This window comes from Tigriopus californicus, chromosome 7 (genome assembly GCF_007210705.1).
Source record: "Tigriopus californicus strain San Diego chromosome 7, Tcal_SD_v2.1, whole genome shotgun sequence".
Taxonomy (NCBI): Eukaryota; Metazoa; Arthropoda; class Copepoda; order Harpacticoida; family Harpacticidae; genus Tigriopus; species Tigriopus californicus.
Genome location: NC_081446.1, coordinates 15,725,146 through 15,748,685, shown reverse-complemented (window position 1 = coordinate 15,748,685; position 23,540 = coordinate 15,725,146). Strand labels below are relative to the sequence as shown.

Genomic DNA, 23,540 nt, shown 5'->3' with positions numbered 1-23,540 from the left:
ATAGTTCTGCTTCAAATCATCTGGTTGCAATGGTTTGCATAGAGATAATTCTTCGGGATGTCGGATACCTGAAATCATGCAGGTGGAAGCTACTGACAAACCGTTCTTTGGGAATGATGGATCGTTCAAAAGAAGAGCGAAGAAATAGAGAAATAGTACTTAGGTAGGGTAGCTGAGTGGATGAATTGAATCTTACCCAAATCTTTGCAAAGGTTGATGGACGCATTGAAGGTTCGGACCGAGAAGTCCACATTGCAGGCGATGACCCGGAGATCGGGTAATTGGACGTGTAATGTCTTGTGCATAGGAGTAAATTGAATGATGGCATCGGCGGTAATGTTGTATTGGTCCAGGGTCCATCGGGTCTTGTCCAGCCATAAGTTCTTCTCTGGCCACCAGATGGCGTGATCCGACCAGTCCATGGCAATGTCTGGAACCGGAAAGTGGAAGGAGGATGAAAAAGGCGTCATTAACAACTGGAGCCCGAGATCCAGATCTCAGACAGACAAGTCGTAAATCCGAGACAAGTTCTTTCCTGCCTGAGCTTTCAGGTCTGCCGTGGGTATTACAACTAACCACCACCTCGTACCTACGAGGTGGTGTGTCTCGGAGCTCATGCATATACACGATGTGTGTGTAAAATGCAGGGCCACATTGGGGTTAACCTTTTTTTTCACAGGGCACTTTTGAAGCGTAATTAATTTTGACGAACACGCTAATGATTACACGGTCATGGACAATGGACAGATTTTTTAATTCTTCTTATTACTGCAATATTCTCAGAGGTCACTTCAGTTCAAGTCAACTTGACCATATACAATATACATGTAGGTATATAGTTTACTATGTGTAGAGAGAGTTGTCGGGGTGAGGCGGTGGCTCCTTTTTGGGTGTGAGAAGGATCTGGTTTGGTTTGTCAGAAGGGCGAAAAAAGTGAGGCAAGTCATCCAACAAGCGGCCAACCTTGGACCACAGCTAATTAGAAGGGAAAACTCAAATATTTTGTCAGTAAATTGACTTGGCTCAACAATCCCTCAGATGATTGCTCCATGGTTGAGGTTGTTGGGGGAGGGAGGGCTTACTACATACAGAGGGTACGTAGATATTGCTGGTGGCACTTTTAAATGAGTTTGGGCCACTACTTAGATGTACCCGTGGTACAGAATTTTGAGGTACTTTAGAAAATGGCGCTTGGGTCAAATCTGCCATCTTCGTAATAGGATCAAGAACCATTTCGAGATTCGTTTTATTCTCATAATCACCTTGGTATTCCGAGGTAATCAAGAGTAATCGATCTTAGGGGCCCTATCAGGTAAAGAATGTACAATCTCAGGCTCCCTATTTTCCTCGCTCAAATCCTGACTGGAATTGAAGGCAGAAAAGGGCAAGGCAGTCCAAGGCCTACTACCATCACCACCACCACCACCACCACCACCATCACTCCTAAAGCACTACTACTACTACTACTACTACTACTACTACTACGAGTATGTAGTCACTATCTCGGTGTAATCAAGGGCTGAAGTGCAATAATAGACATTTCTAATCAAACGTACGAAATAAATGGGAGACACATATCAAAGCCGGTGCCTTCTCCTTTTGAATTGACTTGGAAGCAGCACATTGCACACACAGTCTCGAAGGAAGAGATTGTGGACGACACCAATGCGCATTACTACAAACAGTAAACGATACAGTCAGCCCTGGCAGAGTTTGTTCGTGGTCGTATATTGTATACCACCATTACAGAACTACCGTACTGTTGTAGAGCCATTAAACGTTCGAGATTATCATGCCCAAATGTAATCTCATCGGATAGGATTTTATCTCCCGTCCGAAAGGAGCCTTTAATAGTGCGGCAATATACACATCGCCTCATGGCACTGCCCAAAACATGGTGGCCGGCAATTCTTTGAAAGACCCCTATTCGAAAAGAACAATCCGTCAACTTTACTTAGCATGAGACCAGCTTAAGAAGGATTAATGGACAACCGAGGACAACAATTTTTGCCAGTGTGACGTACCGAAAGGGCCCTGACATTACAAGATGGGAGCTAATCAACGACGATAAAAAAGCCTTTTTCATCTTCCTCCACAACTAGGATTGATTGCATGAACTGGGCGGCATTTCCTAAAAGGATTTTTTTGGCCGAAACTTTAATCCTGATACTGAAGGATAGTCGGACGAACGAACGAACGAACGAACGGATGGATGGATGGATGGATGGATGGATGGATGGATGGATGGATGGATGGATGGATGGATGGATGGATGGACTTCCTTGGTTCACGGTCGAGTTGTGGGTACGACAAACGTTTTGCAACATCCATCAAGGGCTGCTTTTAATCTCAAGGCAAAAACCTTGATCCCTTCGCCATTTGGTTTCACTTGGGGACTCCAATCAAAGACGACGAAACCTGAATTCCTACTAATAACCCAACAAAGCAGTAACCCTTCCGAGCGATCCCGAGAAAAAGTTGTCAGAGCAGTCTCGTTCACATTTCCCGGGGAGCCAGCCAGCCCACTTTACACATAGCGTATATTTGAGCTGCCAACGGAGGGAGAAACCCGTTATTGATATGACAGAAACATGCAATTTCTTATGAAAGCCTGATGATTTATTTGCCCCGGCTTTCTTGGCTTTATCCAAACAGCGTTTAGACAGAAATGCCATGCTAGCTGCCATACGTAGGTCGGGGGTTAGTCCAGATCTCTCGATGAATGTGCCACACTTGGTTTCCTCTTTATTTTTATTTTCAACCGTGCTCATGACAAGCGCTCAAATTGAATTTGACTTGATGATCTGGATCACGTACGACGTACCTCGCTACCGGGTGATGGGGGCCATTCCCTAGTAGTGAGTGAGTGAGCGAGAGAGAAACAGAGAGAGAGAGAGAAAGATCTGTCATTGTTAATTTCTCCAATTTCCTCCCGGAGGAAATTCGCCTCAAAAGCATTTCAAGATTCAATCAGAGATGTCAGGGATGCAATGCGCATCTGCTCAAGCCAACTCACCGGCCAAGACACTCTGAGGGAAAGAAAAGATCTGGAGTATATACATAGTAGGTCTTCGTTCCCAAGGCACATTCTAAAGCTCCATCCAAGCTCCTGCTCCTGCTCCTCCCAGATATGCAATGAGCCCAGCCAAGTACGGAGGGAAAATGCACCAACGAATGTGAATTAATCAGGAATGACGGGGGACGTCTGTCTGTCTTTGATTCCTGTCAGTGGATGGAAGGAAGGATGGTTCGATTTTACAATCTCTTGGAACTTTCAATCAGACCGACGAGATTCGTTCCCTATCTCGCGTTGCTCTCTTTTTCTCTTCTTAGATTGTTAAGCCCCCAATTCCCTGAGTTTATTAAGCTGCTCGCCTTTATCTGCTTGTGGGGCAATGGGGCAATTGCTCCAGAAAATTGAACGCACAGATTTTATGGCACTTTTCCTTCGTACCTGTCAATCTCTCTTCAAGCCAAGACAATTTGGCTTTTGTCACCTGCATGAGTATGCTGTATACTGCACACTGCATGTAAAGTCCGGGTAGTCCTCAGTCTCGCTCTGAGAGCAGCTCATTTCTCCATCAAAATCCGTCAAACTTGAGACCCGTATCGCCGCTCGAATCGTCGAGCGATGATCAAAGTGGCTGTTAGTTATTCTCCAAATTCCTTGTGATCAGTTAAGACGGACAAACAATAAGTCAAGGCAGAAATTCCTTCCATGTGTTGTTCCCCCGTCCTAGATAATGTATAAACGTTGTTCGTAGATGTGCTCCTCTCCCAACCCCCTCATTCCACCCACTCACACATTCACCAAGTCTTGGATAGCACATGCCAGCAAGTACCTCGAACTCCTCCTCCTCCTCCTCCTTCTCCTCTTCTTCTTCGGTATACAAAGACCTGGCGACAAAGCACAGGGTGGGCTGATTAAATCACGACTTTCAATCCGTAATGGAAAGGAGACCAAACAGATGATCGGCATCCGCTCCATTTGGAGGTTTGGTATGAGCCAGGAATACCTGTAGTTAGACATCGATTGCACACTAATGGATGGATAATACTCGTCAAAGTTGACAACTGAAGTGCATTTGATTTTTGCTAAAATGGTGAGTGGTCTAAACCGAGCCATCCCACTCTCCCCAAAAGGAACTATGAATCATTTGGGCTTTCACATCCGTTCGGGTTATGTCCAGTCATACCAAGGTCTAGCCAATGGATCAAAATTCGTAGGGACCTTGGCCTAAATGGGCTGTTTTCTTACTTTTTTGCAAACACCAAATGCAATCAATATGTGGACAAGATGTAAATTATGCTATCTGGCAGTGGCCGAAGCTAGAACAAAGGGCCACCCTGTACCAGGTACAAACTCCGAGCAAATATTTCGCCCAATCTCAAACTTCACAACGGAGCTGGGCCCGTTCATAACAATGCTTGGTACTCAGAAAGGAATTTTAATACACCCGCCACATGGCAGAATAATTGTAACGATTGTACTCAAAGGCAACGAGAAACACGCATTCACACAACGAGACATAATAGGATGATCGCCATGGCCTGCCCCAGATTTGACTCCGAAAACACACATGGTCTGGAATTATTTTCAGATTTTGGAGCTTGACTGCGGAATGGTCCTTCCAGAAACCGTCACCATTTTTTTCAGCCACAAGAAGACAACCCAAACAAGTGAAAGAAAGAGTGAGTTTTGAGTTCCAAGATGTCGTCTACCTTCTTCGTTGGAAATTTGCTCGACGGATAAGATTTTCTGTTGGAGATGCTGACTCGGCCGCTCCATTATTTATCTTTTACAATGGGGGTCCATTGTTCATTATGCTTTCTCATATCTGCCCCCCCCCACCCAAAAAAAAAAACAAAAAAATGTGCCAAGTCAGATCTCACGTCTCAAGCCCCGCTTCGAAATCGAAAAGGCCACCAAAATCGAAAAGAAATATCGGCCTTGGCTCTTCGTCCAGTTCTGTTCGACTCCATCAACTCCCCTGACTTTTTCCTCCAACTGTCGTCACCACTTCAAATTTCGAACACTTCAATACAATTGCGAGAGAAATATGAAAAGAAAAATAGGCCAAAGATGTCAGCGCTGATGAGACCCCAAGGGAGCCAAGAGAGACCAAGAATAGGAGCTTGTGCCATTGGGGGTCTTCTCCCAGTCTTTGCTTTCTGTCGTGGCCGCCATGGGTCTGAACTTGTGCTTTGCCGAGTGCCCAACACACTCACATCGTGTGTGACAAGAACAAACGAAAGAGGAGAACGACATGGCGCAGATTTGGGACAGATTATGGAACCTATTAGCCATGGTTTTATGTCCTCAAACAATGTAGACTCGAGGAAGAAAGCAAGAGTAGGTGGCATAGGGGTTCGTTGTTCCAGCCACCCTGGAGCCTGCCGATCCCTCCGGCATGCTTCTCAGGCACACGCACACCACAAACGAACGACGAACAGAGGAACGGAGGAACGGAGGAACGAAAGCGGTAAAAGACAAAGCCGTGGCTGGTAAATGACGGTAAACATGCGAAATATCAATTGCACCCAACGACTCCTCGATCAAGAGACACAAATATTTGATCGGAGATGAATTTGGGGTGTGGAGGAACAAGAGGTGGAGGAGGCGCTGATTGAGCCAACGTATGTTTTACAGACTTGGTGGCCTTCGAGGAGGGTTTCGAGAACAAGAGTTCTGAATAAAGCACTGATGGGATAACGCCATGCAATTTTCGGAAGGGCGTTGTTTCATTAGGATACTCGCAACGCAAGAGAGACGAAGAAGTAGGGGACGAAGTGTGTGTTGTTTGGGAGCTTGCAATTTCATTCCAGCTAAAGCTTTTATGACTCTGATACTTTTCGTCGATTTGGTGGGAGCCGTACTGGAATTCTCGCCATTGGAATGACTCGCAACCCAATGAACTCCGGGAAAACAACAGCTGCAATTTGACGAAGATATGGATCAAAGTGCTATCAAAGAGGGGCGTTTCGTATGATTTTTGCCTCTCTTTCGCCTGATTTAATGGGAGCCTTCTTCGTGCCCATATCTTGGCTCGTTGGTGTGTGTTCACCTGAGCCAATGATAATGTCACGAAAGTGAAACGCGAGACGTTTTACTACAGATGAAAGAATTTCCTCCATTACCTGATGCCGTTTGATCTCGGGCATAATGGAGGGCAATCCTTCCATCCGCCTCCAACCAACGACCATGCCACCACCTTCAAAGGGTTCAATCAAATGATTATTTTCCAATTGATATGTTTTTGCTTGACAAGCAGCAAAAAGGTGTCGTCAATCAAAACGCAATGACTTTGATTCAAAAGAACACAAACCCGGGTCCCATAACATCGGATACGTTCCTGGCCAAACTCATTAGACCGGAATTTTCCCTCGAGATTAAAACATGCACCGTGTAGTACATTAAGTAAGCCAGAACTTATCACGGAAGTTATCGTCGGCATTGTTTTTTACTCTCTCTCTCTCTCTCTCTGAGTCGCTTCACAGTAGTGATGAAGGGGAGAGAAGGGACAGACAGAGCGGAATGACTAACTGAGAAACAGTGGAAAATGTTTGTCGACACGTGATCCTTCGAGAAGGAACTTTAGTCAAGAGCGGATGAAGGCAGGAGGGACAAAAGAAGAAGAAGAAGAAGAAGAAGGGTTGTCCTTCGCTTTTGATAATGAAAAGCACTGGAACTAGCTTAATGAGGTAATTTTAGAGCTCCGAGAATCATGATCATGGCTGGACGCCTTGCACATAGCCCTCACTAACCCTGCTACCACTGATACGGGGACTTGTAACATATACGTACACAGTATATAAACTCGCACACTACACTCGAGCGCTACTGTCGATGTCCTAAAGTTCGTTTCTTGACATTGTCTGGCCAGTTTCTCGTATGTAATCGGCCATAGTTCAAACTTGGGCGTCGTTGGAACTCGGTGGTGGATTTTTACGACACAGACAAGCTCGGCACTAACCTGCCTGATAACCCCCGACGATAAAACCTCTTTTGGTCAAATTGATTTTGGTGCGTTTCCAAGTCCACTTCAATTTGAGGGAATATCCTGTCGGATCTTAGGATTAAGAGTTGAACTGTCTATCTGAGACGAGGCTGTTTGCACTTTGCATGTTGTGAAAGGTAGAACAGTGAGAATTGAGAATTTAATGCCGACATGTTCCGTTAAGCACGAGATATTGAGTTTGAGATCAGACGCCGAGTTTAATTCTCAAATTCTCGAACCCACGCCATCCAACATCCCACGATTATTGCTGGCCTCATCCTCCTTTGCCAATGAACACATACGTACATAGGGTACATGCATACACACATTTGACTGGACAAGCACCAGATGGAGGGAGATTTCAAATGCCTTTGTTCAAATTGAAGAAATTGCACTGTCTTCAAAAAAGAGGGTTTTCACGGATTTAGGCATAATTTATTCTAGTTGCTCCCAAATAAGAATTAGTGCCTGTTTGGCCAAAGTGGCCACATAATGAGGTAATTTTCTCATGGAGGTCTGGATTTTTTTCTCCCAGCTTCACGTTTCCTCATTTTCTTGAGCCCATTTTGCATGCCTAGTCATCATCATCATCATCGCCGTCAGAGCTAGGATTCTACGATAGCTTCTTTGAAGCCATCCCCCTCTCAGTTAGTTTCTTTTACATAACTACATTAAATGGGTGGAGTCGACGCCCATCGCGTCCTTTGTTGCGAAGCCGAAGCCGATGAAGATACATCCACACACACACAGATGGCTTTTAAATGCCGGATAATTCGCCCATCACACATGTCCCACCTGTATGCCAGATTCCTCAGAAAGTTACGAGCGAGTTTCTTCAACTCCCAGTAATATCTTCGACTTTGACACTTTTATTTCGCTTTTTTGACCCACAGCTTTCGATTGTGTCGGCCGTAGACGTAACACAGGCTGATAGCAAGTAAGTGTCTTAAAATTGAGCGACAGACTCTCATTGGCTCCATCTTTCGATCTTTCGCGACACTTTAAGATGTGATGCTTCTGCGCCTCTTTGAGAACTACACATTTGCTCTTGAGAAGCCTAATCGTTCGCTTAGGGTGACCTGAAATGGCCACACTCGAGCTGAGGTCTACCCGGGTTTTGGCGGTAACTTCAAATTCTTGTTCAACTGTATTCTAATGAGACTGCGTGTACGTACGTGGAATAAAGCGGTTCCTTCTCAGGTCTGACTATTTCTTGGCCGTCACTCACTCACTCACTCACTTACTTACTTACTCTTCATCCTTCCAATGGGGAGAAGATGAAGTCAATTTTAAAGCCTTTTGGAGTGTGAGGATGAAATAATGGCAGTACGTGTCACTTGAATGGGTTGAAAGAAGCGAGCATTGGAGCTCGCCAAGTTCCTCCAGATAGTTCATGACTTGGGCTCATGACCCACCAAGAATTGAGTTGAGTTTCAAGCCAACAACTACCCTTAGCAAGTGAGTGGGTGAGCGTATTATAGGTAAAAGAGACACCTCATTCATAAGGTTCTTGGAATTTATGAACGTTTGTGAAAGGGTCAGACATGTCAAGAGCAACAAGCCTCAAATCGGGAGGTGAGCGAAGTCTCTTTTTCTCTCCGCTTTTTTCGACGCATGAGCTTGAAAGGATGAATAAAAGTCTCAAAGTTGCACACCATAAAGTAGTCAATTTTCTCAGGGCAGTGTGACATTTATGATATTCCAAGCCCAATAGGGTGAATGAGGGTGACTAAGAAGGGGATTTTTCTCCATTGCGTTTCGACTCTTGGCAGAAGAAAATTGGCGACTGGAGAAGCAATTACCGCACCCGGCACAGCTGGAAAAACTCAACAAGAACGGACAGAGATGATGATGGCGAGGATGGTGATAGTGATGTGATGATGATCCTTCAACAGAATTGGGAGAAAACAGTCAAATTTCTCCTCCCATTCGGGTAACCAGTTTTCTTGTCGATCTCATTGCTACACATGCATAGCGACCCATTATCTCGCACAACTTGAACTTGCCTGTCAGGTGGGTTTGGCGTTCATTCTTTCTATGTTTTGCTTCCTCGTTCCGTTCATTCTTGCGAACCCGTTTTTTACCTCTTGCTAAATAGGGTAACCATCCAATAGAGTTGGTGGTGGGTCAAATCCATCATCGACGAACAAACCAGGCCCAGGTTTTGAAGAATGACCCATTAGCACGGAAGCCATCATTCGAAGTGCCATGATGCTATGTGGAAAGTTTCGCCATCCACTTTGCTCTGACGAAAAAGATAATGCGGATGGAGCCACAAAGGACCACGTCCAGCTCGCATGGTGCCAAACTTCTCCGGAGGCATGCAAAAGAGTGGTACAAATTGAGAACTGGTTTAACGAAAGACAAGAAAACCCATCGCCGGGATCTCTTGGTGGGATTGCGTTTCTGCCTCTTTTTTTCTTCCATTCTTTGTTTCTACAGGGTGTGCCAAACAAGCGACCTAAAGCTGCTCGCTCTTGTTATGTCAATAGCATCGGAGAAAGTTACGACTTCACGTCTCTGACCACCGTCTTTTAGTTGGAGCATTCAAAACATGCTCAATGCACCCTGCGCATGAAGTCATTCTACATCGAACCCAGGGATTTGGATTCATTAGAGGAAAATCGCAACCAACGCGAACCAAGATGGAGGGAGACGAGGGAACAAGAGGCGGAGGCGAAGTTATTGAACCCTTTCTTCAGACCAGGAGGAGAGCCTCTGGAGGCGCATTCACTACATATATACAGTATACGTACTTGTACCTCAGTCGACTTCTTAGGTATACCATTGAAGAGCAACTGGACAGCAATCCAGCCCAGACAAGTTCTTTGGTACATCATTGAGGAGGTGGAAGGGAAAAAAGAACGAGAGGAAGAATGAGACTTCTAGACTCTTACGCTTCAAACCAATGGAGCCCTTTGAAGTTAGGCTGGATGGACGATACGGGAGATGATTTGGGCAACGATTCGTTGGTAGGTTGCTTGGTTGCTGGGATGGATGCGAGAAGAGAGGTTGAACACCACAAACGGTGGAGAAGATGAAGGTTGAACAGCATCATTATCACCAACATGATCATCCAGCCCATTTTCCACGGATCTGCCGCCTCAAAAACGCAACCACATTGAACCTTCCCCAATTTGATGGCGGAAAAGCCAATTTATTGCCGGAGCGAAGAGCACGCCATTTCTCTCGCTGAAATTCATTTTTTTCTGCAGTCATGAGCTAGGCACCTCAGAATCGACAAGGAACCGGTGGGTTTGACGATTTTGGCTCGAAATGGAATGCTTCGGTCAGATTTGCCATCTCACTACATCATTAAACCCTGGCTATTTTCTACTTTGCAAAGCGCCTTCCGGCTGTTGGGATAATTTCAAACCTCAAGGTGTGAAGCAGTTATGCTGAAATTTTCGACTGTAACCCCAGCTCCTCAGTTGGAGTGGTTGTCCCTCCACTACAACTCGTACAATCATATCACCACCACCACCATCACCAACGCTTCTACCTCTACATACTACAAACTGCAATAGAAATGGTAGTAGTTCAACCCATCGTACTCTTAGAATGCCAACCTAATAAGATAACCTGCCACCTCAACACCACTTGTCCGCGTGCTTGACTATGTCCAGTTCAGCTACTAGTTTCGCTTGGAAACCTAAACTCAAGCCTCTTCTGGAATGGATTGTCAATCGCAAGCATCCTCTCCGAAGTGAAATACCACAACAACTACTGCACATTATGTTGTTGTTTCGAGTGGTTTAGCCGTCTCGTTGAGCTAAGAACACTTCCAAACACGTCTTGGGTGTCTCCAAATCCTTCGGGAAGATGGCTTTGTTTACTCTGTCAATTGAGTTTTTGGAGGTGGAATTGAACCACCACCACCACCACCACTGCTACCAACAACAGCGGGCGGTTTTCTTTACCCTTCCACACCATCTGCAGTCGTAGTTGGCCCAAAGTCCAGCCACAACGACTTTCGTTCACTAGTATTTCTTTCGAACAAGGTAAAATAGTCCCGATGGGGTCGAGTTCGTTCTCGATATTGGTTTTCTAAACAGGTGTTCTCGATTTCAGTGTTATTCCACGCTGGAAGGCAACCCACCCTTGGACTCGTAGTACATGTACGGTATGCATATTCGAGTTCAGAAATGTAAACAAGTTCTGAGGTTGAATGCCAACTCGATCTGAGAGAAAAGTGTGCAAACTCGCATCCCCCTTCCACATGGATTGTACTTAAATACAGTATAGGCACGCATGCACATACACACGCACACGCACACACACACACACACCATGGATGCTGCGAGTGACCCAAATTGAGAGAGTTTTCAGGCCATTGTTAACAGAATATGCAAGGAATGCTCAAATGTCCGGGCATGAAGGAAGAGAAATGAGACTTTTCAAGCGTCTAAGACACATCGGATAATGACATCTGTGTCGTCCTTTTGGTTGATGGTGCGTGTGATGGTGGGATTTAACACATTCTAATGGGTGTTTTGCCCAATGAAGGGACATAACAAGGGCAAAACACATGCAAAAAAGCCCGCTCGAGTGAGTGTGTGTTGATCATGCCTAGGAGGGCGAATTCCAAGTGATTATCTTATGATTCATGTGCCCGTAATACAGTATGTAGTGCTTGTGGTAGTAGCAGGACTGGAGGTACTTAGAAGGCCGGGTTGGGATCACCGCTGGATTGGTTAGTTGGTTGAATGGGTGGTCCACTAGTAATCTCTTTTCCCAGAAATAATAACAGGAGTAGTGGCAATGGCAAGTGGCTGTGAAGGCTTTTCTTCTTGAAGGTGCTCAAGCGAAGAATCTAGCCCAACATTATGATCATCTCGAGGAGGGAATGAAAAAACGAGGACAAAAAGGCTCTTTTCGCCTCATCAACCATCGGCTACTTGCAAAAGAGATTTGCTGGCATCAGCGGTTCGCTGTTCGATGATGTCTTTCGCCAGATCTAGATTTATTGGAGCCACTTCATCATACGGAGATCGAGAGAAGGAGCGATAGAGGTACGCACGATCAGAACAAAAATACTACCAAGTTAGCTTTTTGACCATAAGCCAATCTAGCACAAAAAGCCCGTGAATGCCGATGGAATTCTGGACAACGTTACAAATGAACAAAGTCTGGCCAAGTGAAAGAATTAGTGCCTGGCTTGCTCGGGGGGCTTTTATCAATGGCTAATGACGCTCATTTAAGGCATGTTTTCGTTTGGTATCCTCTCATTGATCATTACCGCTCGTTGCTCTTCACAATGAATGTTCATCCCGGGGCATTACTATATACATAGACGTACATATGTATGTATGTGTGTGCGTGTCAGTGAGTGAGTGAGTGCAATTGAGTTCGTTTGCAGGACTTGTGGCTCAAAGAAAAAAAAAGTCGAATTCGCCACAATGAAATCATTAAAAGAGATAAGTGCTCTCCAAATGGTTCTATCCAGCGGCTAAACCACTATTGCCACCACCACTTGGCAGAACTAATGAAAAAACGGCCTTTTAGCTTCTGCAGATTTCGTGCTAAAGACTATTGTCAGGAAAATCAATTAGGCCAAGCCTAATTACGCCTGCCTTAAGATCGGGTATTATTGAACGAGTGTGAGTGAGTGAGCGAGCGAGTGAGTGAGGGTGAATTGGGCAAGTCAGTCCTAATGGGGGATTGAAAAATCAATTTCCCTCCTCGACTCCCCGAAATGAAGCATCACCACCACCATCATCACTAGAACCACTAGCTAGAATGCTTAGCAATTGACGCGACAAGACGAACCCGAGCGGTATCGGGGTAGTTGGTTCTAGTTCTGCCAACTTCTCCCTCCACCAAGGAAGAGATGGAACGATGCCTTTGGCTAGAATCCATTTGGGGAATCTATTTGGAAAATGGAGAGAAAATTCCTGGCATTATCAATCAAAGCCCCTGCTCAAGACGGGGCAATGGAACTCAGATGGAGCTAAGATGGCCTATTGATCGAGATATTCAAGGATTCAGCCACAAACCAACACACCTCTTGGTCTCTTGGAGTTGAGCAGCCAGCACTTCCACCAGGGCTGCTCGTTCCATCATCAAGAAAAGTGCTCAGAGGTGCTTGAGATGTCATGGCCAGATTAAGTTCTAAAAAGAGGTAATGCATGCTACATATAGCGGCGAAATGCGTGTGCTGTTCAGGAGGTACGGAGCAAAGTCATGGGAAACTCTATTTTTCGCCCAGTTTACGCGTGTGCGTGCGGGTGCAACTGTGCAATGATGTGCATGCATCATCATGTAGTAGTAGTACCCTTCTTCGTTGTCATCCCAATGAGGGATCGGAGCACAAAGGTCTGCTGCCTGTTTGCTCGACTCTCGAGTCGGTCGCGAATCCCAGGTTCAAGCTCACGATGATCTGATGGGATCTGAGTATGATTATGGCCCCATTTGACTGTCTCCTTGGCGTGCTTCCTTGGTTTGATGGCTGCTTGGCGGCTGCTTGGCGGCTGCTTGCTTGCTTGCTTGCTGGTTACTCTACTCGACGAGGAGCTCAAACCGACGACCACTATCTTTATGAAGAGGGTCTTCAGAGGTCAAACCGACACATTTAACCTTTGCTTCGGCACGGCACAATCACCATCCACCTCTTTCCTTTTCTCCCACCTGAGACCAATCCAAGTTCACGAAACCACACTTAAGTGGTGTCGAACAAATTTGTATTAACCCTCGAAATCCTCTTTAAGCATGTTTCTCCATCTGTTATGGGATTGAAGTCGATCCCTTCTTTTTCTTCGTCGTCTCCTGCCCGTTCCTTCCCACCTTGCCTTTTGTGTCCTCGCCAATGATGGCCATCCCCACATATATTCCAACCTCCATTCATACCACGATCGCTTTTGATGGAGGAGAATGTTCAATCAAAAACGTCGGCCTGAATAACTAACCACCATGGGTTCAGAATCGTACGTTACGACTTTACTCGGAACCCATACAAACTTATGAAAATGTGAATCATGGGATGTTTGAATTTCGAACCTCCCTCTCGATTCTTGTCTCCACAGTCGTCGTGGCCACGGAATGTCAGGCCGATAAAGCAAAAGAAGTGAACATATTCAGAGAAGCTGGTGTGATATAATCTGCTTCACCGTTCGAATGAGTCTCGATTCCCTGAAAAACCTGAAGCGGCCATTTTCAAGAACAATGACGGGATTCGGGGTCGTCTCCGTCTCTCTCGCTTTCGTTTTCTATCGCTCTCAGCCTGCTTTGCAGGCCCTACTACATGTGTAGGTTTTGCACTTCAAACGCAGTGCAACGGTCATAGTCTTGAGCATTTTTCCCCTCTTGGGCTTGATTCTTAAGCTCTCACTTTCTCTCAAAACGGACGATTTATCGAACAAGAGTCTGTCTATCTATCTATACCCCAGGGACAAGGTTAACTTGTGCAAATTTTTCGAATGGTGAACCTCCTCAACTAGACATTCCAAGGAGTGCCTGTTAGACGACTGCCTGACTGATACTGGTTGACTGAATGGCTTGCCGATTTTGACTCTTACCTGAAACGACACACGGAATACACTTGAGATCATGATGGAATAGCCCGAAGCCAGATAGTCCAAACTGACCTCAAGCCAAAGGAGAGGAAAACAAGTGTCCCCGTGGGTCGCTATACTACCGGTGCACAAATCAGTGGGATGCTTGACACTGCTACTCGTTCCATCCATCCAGTCATGACTCCCGAGCCTCCAACATACATACATACATACACCTGTAATCTGTTGACAATCGCCCTAGGAAATAATTGACACACTCAACGACACCCGCATTGAATTCGAAAACGAACAACGCAAAGTCGAGTCCCCCCATTCCTCAGGCACATGAGCCTCCTGTCAAAAGTAAACAACACCTTCCGTCAGCTGTTGTCAGGGTAATACGGCTAACAAGATACGCAGACGAACTCAATTCTTGGGTCCCTCTCTGAAATAGTGCTAACCCGAGGAAGTAGTAGGCACATACACGCAGAAGGCCAAGGAATGTAAACATTCTCCACAATCATGCAGCCATTGAAGCATGCCAAGAAAAGAGCTTGAATTTTCTCCATTCACGAGATCGCTGCGAGTCATCGTGTTTCCACGAAAGGATGCATCTTTCTCTCTCTCTCTCTCATTTGGATTTGGTCGTGCCTGCTCCGCCGCCCCCCCCCCTTCTCAACCGGATCTCCTTCATTTTTTGTAAAGAAGTGTGAGATGGGTATAAACGGTATAAAGGAATAAATGATGGGTCTGGTTACACTGATGTACCCCTCCATCCAGCATTCCTGACCGTGCCCGATTGAAGAAATGGATCTAACTCAAATCCATTCCAATCCAATCTCTCTTGGAGTAAATGCTCTTGTGATTCCTTTGTGCGCTGTGGGTCGAGTTTCAATATCACTGTCTCACATGGCCACGAGATGGCAATCGCCAAACCCGCTGCTTGTCTTGAGGACAGATCAGGCAGCTTGACACTTCTCCATTCTCATCTGGTAACAAGTTCCAAGTCTGGTGGCGAGTTTAATCAAGATTTAAAAGAATCCTCCTTCTCCTCCTCCTGCTCCTCCTGGTGCTTCCGCCTCTTGCCAAGAGGGTCTGAATGATGGCCTCCCTCCTCCTTGCACTACTCTAGACTCGTGGTGGGTTAGTTGGTTACTGGGATGGATGGAATAGATGATGCTTGCTCAGAGCTACAGAAGGCACCATCAAGATGGATTCCTCGTCTCGCAGACTACTAACATTATACATGCATGAACATGTTGAGACACGACCAAATGAGGCCCTACCACTTCCAAGTGGGAATCAGGTAAGAGGGACCTACGGCGCCCTTTGCCCGCCCATTGTTATGGTATAAGTGTGTATGTATTTTGAACCATCGTAAATCCTCCGATTTTTGTATGTCTTAATGAGAAGGCCATATTTGTGAAGTCGATCGATGCAGGAGACGACCAACCCACCCCCTGCCTTAAGTTCCTCACTCAGAGCAAAAAAAAACTCAATTGACACATGAAAATTAGAGGAAGGCAAGGACGCCGAGGAAAACATCGAAGTGAATACGAAACTGAAGCAAGGGGACCAAGGTCCAACGTCTGTTCAAACCACCCGCTAAGCGAAGCAGATTAAAATCTGGATGCAATACGGTTGCTCACTTCACAGACCACAAAGGTAGTAGTTGTAGTTGTTGTTGTATGTACTTGTGTCTGGTACCATCATCATCATCATCATCATCATCATCATCATCACCACCACTACCACCAACATCCCTATCATCCCTGAAGGTGCTCATCTCGGTTGCTGCCTGATTTGTAACTGCCCCAGAAAGAAAGGAGCCAGTAGGTCTTCTTCGAGGAATGCTTTTTTTTGAGTGGGGGTCGGACCCCCAAAGGTGAAAAAAGACTTTCATTAACACACAATTGCAAAAGTTGGACCACGGACTTCCCTGCCAGCCGAATGAGACTCCAACCGAAACCAAACTAAACCACATTGTTTTCTCTCATTCGTTCGAGCCTCCTTTTGGTTTCCAAAGCCGCGAGTCGTTTCTGCCCATATTTCAGGCCACTTTCGTTCCTCGTTGAACCTTTGAGACGACAAGAATGCGAATCATGAACGTTTGTCAAAGCATCCAGCAGCCGAAGAAGCCATTCTTTTTTCGGGATGATCTCCATGGGTGCGTTACACGCTTCTCAGAGTGCATAAATGCCAATTCCTCGGCAAGAAGGAGGATCTAGGTTGGAATTCTCCATAGGTCATAGTTATTAATGATGCCCTTATTTTTGGCCTGATGTCACAGAGTCGTAAATAATTCTCACGAGAAACCCCGTTGCGCTTGAAATGCACCACAACCGGCCTGGATTCGACAACCACCGATAAATGGGAGCAATGTGAAACCGGATTGCACAACCCAAGGACACATCCCTCTCCTGGAAGCATAAAGCCCCGGTGGGAAAGAAAAAAGCTCGGTCGAGACGATTTTTTTTAGATATATTCATCCCGGAGTATCGGCTCTAATGATTCCGTATTGGCATCCATTCGGACAGATAATGAGTTCTTGGGTGGACACCCGAGCATTCCGTGCATTCTCTTTGAATAATGGAGTCTCATTTCGGTTCTCCCTTCACCTTTTGAGGTCCTCTCGAGGCCCTCTTTGGGATTGGGTGAAGAATTCATGTCGAAGTCTCTGCCTGCCACTCCATAGATCATCAGCAAAGCCAAACCTTGCACTCGTTTTGAGCATTCCCTCGCTTGCTTCCCGCTATCTGTTTCACTCTCGGGCGAAAATGAACGCTCGCGGCCAAGCAATTTCCAACCCCCATCAATCAAACCCCTGGCCAATATAGATTATTCTGATCATCCGATCCCTCATTATCGAGGCGACACCAGCCAACTAGATAGCCGTCCGTCCGTCCGTACAAGCCAGTGAAGAATCGAGAAACTGATGAGATCCGGAATGCACGTATGCCTATTTGAGTATGCATGGATATTGGCCGTCTCATTAGTCACCAATCAGGTCGATGGAAGGGGAGGCCATTGGTCCGATTCCACCCCATGGAGCTATTTCGGATGCATATGATATGCAATATGATTTAGGGACCCTCGTGAGGAGGGCGTCAAGCAAGCCAGGGCTCTGAGGAGCGTCCTGATTGAAATTTGCACAGGAGTTACAAACTTGGCAACCCGAAGAACCCCACCACATCCCGTCGTTTAATCAAGCGTCCGGATTGAGCCCACGTACCTTAACTAAAGTGAATTGGTGTGACATGGCACATAAATTGTCCCTCATCAGCCCCGACAAAACAGAAAGGAAGACAGAAAGAGAAAAAATATTGGTTGGATACTTCCCATCACCTTTGGGAATTGGGGACAAACAATGACAAAGCTGATTTCCATTGTGACTCTTCTCGTGACATGATTGTTCAAAAATGAAACGTTTGAGCGAACGTCAAACGCATTTATGAATGTGCCTGACATTGAGATATTTCCAGTGCAATTCAAACTGATTTCTTTCTCGTGTTCCTGCTGATGACACAAGTTGATGAGATTGCGGTTTTGACTAAAATTTAATTGTTGCCATGTCATCATTATTTCGGAGTCAGGTTCCAGAGGTATTTCTTTGGCTTGGGTTAGCCTGCTCTTTGAACAATTTGAAACATCCTCCATCCACCAGCCCCTCTCTCTCTCTCTTTCTTTCTTTCTCTCTTTCTCTCTTTCTCTCTCTCTCTCTCTTTCTCTCTCTCTCTCTCTCTCTCTCTCCCGATTCCTCTCGTGGCTTGTTCTAGGTAGTGTCTGACAATGTGGATGCCTGGGTCCCGGGTGCCTGGCACCTAGTGCTCCAGTGCTCTAGTGTTCTACTGGTGCTTGATGCTTAGTGCCTACCCCCATCCGAAGTTATAGTCACTTCGACTGATTATCTCAGGAATTATATCTATGCATCATGATGTGCCCTGCTGAGTTATGTTGCACTCATGTTAGATTCATTTAGATAGAATTTGTCGACGGATCTAACGACTCTTGAATCTATGGCCGTTCTTGACGAGATGAATATTGAATACCAACGTCAGGAACACCATTGCTCTTTTCTTTCTCCTCCTGCTGACTTCTGGAAGGATTTCCAAAGACGTTGCTAAAAGGTTCGTTAAGTCATTCAAAATTCTTGCCATCTCCATGTGAGATGTTGTTATTGCGCTGTTCCACTCGAGAAATGTGAGAAGTACTACGCACCTACAGTACCTAGAGCATGAGCCGAGGACAGGAGGAGGATCGAGCGAAAAGCACGATGCCAGCCATCATGGATGGATCGAACTTGGCTGCCTGACTGGCTGCCTAGCAATGAGCACAGGTCTCGTCGTGACAAATATCTCAAAAGGCTCTTCTCAACGACGAAGAACGAGAGGAAAAATAACCTGACTGAAGGAAGAAGAAGAGACGAGAAGAAAAGAGAGGAGGAGGAAAAGGAGAAGGAGGAGGCTCTTTGAATTTCATCTAATTACTGGGAGCACAAAATAATCACAACCTTGAAGCGTCAATGCCTAACGCTTTTGGTCGGGAATGATTTATTCATTGTTATTGGCTGAAAAAATACAGTCACAGTCACCTTTTCACGGACTTGGCTTCGACCCGTTGGCTTTTGACGTGCGATAAAACTCCACATGTACTGCATACTCTTTCGTATTCATTCATCTGAATGATGTTCACGTACAAAAGGTACGTACCTACATACGGTATGGTACTGCCCCGGGATGAACTTCGAGATGAATGCCAAAATTGTGTCAATTAGCCATGGCACTGTACCAGAATGTTCCTCAACTTACTCGTACAATGGAGTAGTAGTGTCCATGTTGCATGGCCAAGAGAAAACCAATGGAGGCTCGATGGGTGGATGGATGGATGGTTAGATAGAGGGAAGGAAGGAATCGCATTCCTCTTCTTCCAATCATCATCAGCAGAGCTAAAGTCGTCGTCGACGTCGTTGTCGACCTTTATCTGGCAATGGAGATTCCTCATCGTTTTATATGCGAGATATTATCAAATGTCCATTTCTCATCCAGGCCCTCCCCTCGGCCTAACCCGCCTGCTGGCCCATTCGAATCGAGGGTCGAGTTGTCGGTCGGTAAATGGCTACATGGTCGAGGGGAACTAAATTGCTCCTTAGAAGCTCGAATAAGAAGACATAGCCCACGGAACAGTGGTGCACGTTCGTAGTAGTAATATTAGTAGTAGAAGTAGTAGCATAGCGTCGCAAAGCCACCCATCATCGACTACTTTGCAGTCAAAGCCACCTTAGAATGGGGTTTCAGTCTCTTTGAGGAATGCGAGGAACTAGAATGATTCCGAAAAAATCCATCTCGGGGATATGCGTTCTATCTCGTCGACATCATCGAATTGGTTGGTCTCTTCTATGTCAAGACAATTTGGAGCCATACAACGTTCATCTGGTTGGTTGGGAGAGGGTGACCATATTTGGAAAACTTCGAACAAAACAAGTAGACAGGTTGTATTCCACCTCCTCCTCCTCCTCCTCCTCCTCGTCCTCATTCTCTGCCTTCATGCCCTCTTCAGCTAGCTGCATTGCATATCCATATTTGTACGAACCAAATGGTTCTTGGAGTCTGCCAACAACCAGGCACCCAACCATCTAATCGACCAACCAAGCAACCCACTAGAAGGAGCCTTTTGGGGGGATTTTCCCGTTAGAGGCCACGACACAACTGCTGAGGGCGAAAAATATGCCATCCAACCAACCCTTCTTCCGTAGAATCTCCCAGGATCTAACGTGGTCATCTTACTTACATGTTATAAAAGTAATGCCATTCTTGAGTCAGCTCAATTTCCCATTTTTCATCTATTCAATTTTTTTTTCAAAAGAAAGATTAGTTCCCATTCGTATTGATCGGCCTGTTGGAAACTGGCATTCAATTTGACTGGTTCCAAGGAAGAGGTCGAGACACTGCGGGTTGTTTCATCGGTTCGGTCGGCGGCACACGAGATAGTGCAAGTAGTCATATAAATAAATTTACTACTCATTTCGATTCCAAGCGCCAAGAGGATCAGAAGACATCAAGGAAGCATATAAAAAAGGGTATTAGCATTTTGAACACGGAGAACGCAGAGCAGACGGAGAGCGAATTTACAACAACACTCGAGAAGACTCGAAGTCGAAGGAGCATGCTAGCGAGTTTTTTCTTCTTCATGAGAGTCGTCGTTCCATTTCAGCCGGACATGGTGGTGCTATCTCCTCAAGACGAATACTTAATGCTAAGAAGGCTTGAAATAAACATTTCTTTGGATGGAATCGAGGTGATGAAATGCTAACAGGCAATTCCACTTGTCTCTCGCTCGTTCTCTCCTTTCGTATTCTGGTACCATGTAATTCACTCGCCGAGCGAATTGTGTGCGTACGTAATGAATAGGGCAATAAATAGGACTTGAAGGTAAGTACATTTGCGGTCCATGTGTTACAAAATTGTACCCACCACATCAACGACAATCAGGGGCCTTCTCCGCTCACCAACCATGTTGTTAGGTTATCGTTGACCGGGTGTGATTCATCCTCAAAGTAAACAACGACCAACTACGGGGTCCTCACATAGTACGTAAGAGCGGTACGAGTACGTACCTTCATGTGACGACTGATAGAGAGGTGGAAACTGGATGGATGAGATCCAGATAGGTATCATACAAGAACGACTACATTGGTGCAGACTATTAGGTTGTAAACCGATCCAGACCAGGTACTCCCCCTTCATAGATTCCATTTCCAGGGAGTAGTGAAACTTAATTTGCATTGACAGGCCATTAATTCCCCTAAAAAACTTCTACTCCCGCCATACATGCACTCATCAACGTAAATGCGTACTTGTATTAGCTCTATCACAACAATCTAGGCTCCATCCCCATTCGCTCCACTAGCGGCCTCAGTGGCTTCTTCACGGATGGCTTTATCTGATGTTTGGAGGGAGTTGCAACAGAAGCATGATGAGTGACTCACTCACTGACTACCTCGATGCTGTCAAAAGAAGATTTGGGGTCCTTTTTATCCATCACTAGGCAAGATGTTCCTGCCAAGCTCAACTAATTTCCCGAACCGCGGCCCATCCCCAAGTGTCAATCGACGTCATTCATTGCTCGTCCTACCAGACAGAGGCCATCCGTGGATGGACCTCGTCGTGCAATTCCCTAGTAGAACCCCTCGTTCGTGGAGCGTGGGAGTGACTGAATGAACCGTTCCTTTCTTTCACTCTGTTTTCCTTCTACTACGTTCACACACTAGTACGTATACTCATTCGCATCTGGAGCGTTTGTGTGTAGTTTTGACGTGCATAAGCAACGTATCTAGGTATTATGCATGCGATCTTACCTAGTTCATCCACGAGTCTGATCATGACCCCGCCAATGTGAAGATCGCCCCTGACTCGCAGTGACCTCTCGACTTGGAGGTCGGTCACGAAGATGGTCAACGTCCAGCTGCCATCCCCTACGGACACACCACCACTCAACCTGCCAGTCATTTTGCCCGATACTCTATGGAGGATGCTTTTTTGAAAGTCTGCCTCAATGGGAATGGGGTGACAAGGTTGTTTGGGAAGAACTTCACATACGAAGAAGACACTCAGGCACTAGGGCTCACTGGCAGGCATTCCAATTTCCAAGGATGGGCACCTTCACAATCACAGCAATTATGGAGAAGGCCCAGGAGCTTGTTGATAACGGCAACTCGTCGTGGTGGAATTATCACATTTCCTTGAAACAAGTCCGAACGACGGATTCCAGAGCTAAGTGATCAGAGTGGTCAGGTAAGGGAGGCCTCCTCAGCTTCTTCTTCTTCTTGTTCTTCTTCTTCTTGTTCGTCTTCTTCTTCCCTGTCCGTGGGTCGCTAGATCGGTCGGTGGATCGAATCGGTCGGTGGGTGGGTTGGTGTCTAACTACTATGTCAGCTTTTAGCTCGCAGTTCAGAAATAATCTCGCGCCGGGAATCTAGCGAGAGCGAAAGCAAATTTCAATGATGATGATGATGATCGCTTGAGTTTTCTTGGGAATTGAAGGAAAATATCAGACCTTCTTTTGGCTGCTACTTGACTTGTATCACCACTATTCTCACTCGAAGTGGCGTTGGACGCGTTGAACATCACTGTGCTCCACTTCAGCCTCGACTCGTTCGTCGTTCCTCTTTTCGTTCCTCTATTCGTTCTTTCGTTCGTGGATGGACGCACGTCAAGGATTTCGGGATGAAGAGAGAAAGCTCTCCTTCATGAACGAGACTGCAGGAAGAAGGGGCTAGGTAATAGGCATGGCATGCATGGGGATTGGGGAGCTCCCCTCGTCCCGTCCTCTTCGCCGCGTTCCTCCGTTTCCCCGATGCCTCGAAGTAATCCTCTAGCAGGGTTTTTTTTCGGCACGAGGGAAAATACAATCACCTTGAAGCTGAATGGAGAAGCTTACTCACTCACTCAGTTAGTTAGTGGGAGAGTCCGTCCGTCACTCATATGCTAACTCACTCGTAGTGAGTATGTACGTACTCGTATGTACCTTCGGCCAGTATCATGAATACATGAGCTTCTTGTACGGCTTAATAATCCCAAGGAAAGCCGAACTCATGGAAATTTGCCAATTTTTCACTGCTTTCGGAAATGATCTTGAACGACTGTCCCAAACTGGAGTGGCTTTCCGTCCGCTTGGGCCAAGTTCTTGTGTCTTTCACGGCGAGATCCGATCGATTGTTGTATGTACTCATGAATGTGATGAATCAAATGGTTGGTGGGCTACGGCCAGAAATATCAACCATGTGTGTTCTGCGCTGGAATTGTTGTTCTCGCGGGGACTGCTTACTTTTTTTTCTTCTTTCTCGGTCGATGATGTCACCTCTCACTCCAACACCAACAACTGGGCTGCCACAACCGAATCCACGACGACCACGAGTTCGATCCTCTCCTCACCCATCATCAAGCTCCACTAGTCAAATTCATGCCAAAATTCCGTGTGGATGTGTGCTGGAGTGAGTGTGTAGGTTTTCCTTTACTACACATTCGACCTAGTCAAGCAGCGTACTCGTACAGTG

General features: G+C 46.0%; 1 protein-coding gene across 3 annotated transcripts in view; it reads right to left on the bottom strand.

Moving 5' to 3' along the window:
- The window catches only part of LOC131883074 (unc-112-related protein-like), a 27,331-nt gene extending 3,791 nt beyond the window's left edge, over positions 1–23,540 (bottom strand). For 2 of the 3 annotated variants that reach the window (XM_059230412.1, XM_059230414.1), the window contains exons 1-2: positions 21,843–23,540; positions 197–430 (exon numbers count right to left, since the gene is read on the bottom strand). In XM_059230412.1, coding sequence (XP_059086395.1) covers positions 197–430; positions 21,843–21,993 — 385 coding nt within the window. In that variant the 5' untranslated portion in view covers positions 21,994–23,540. Of the gene's footprint in view, positions 1–196; positions 431–1,262; positions 1,402–21,842 lie in introns of those variants that run through there. The other variant, XM_059230413.1, reaches the window with a different exon arrangement.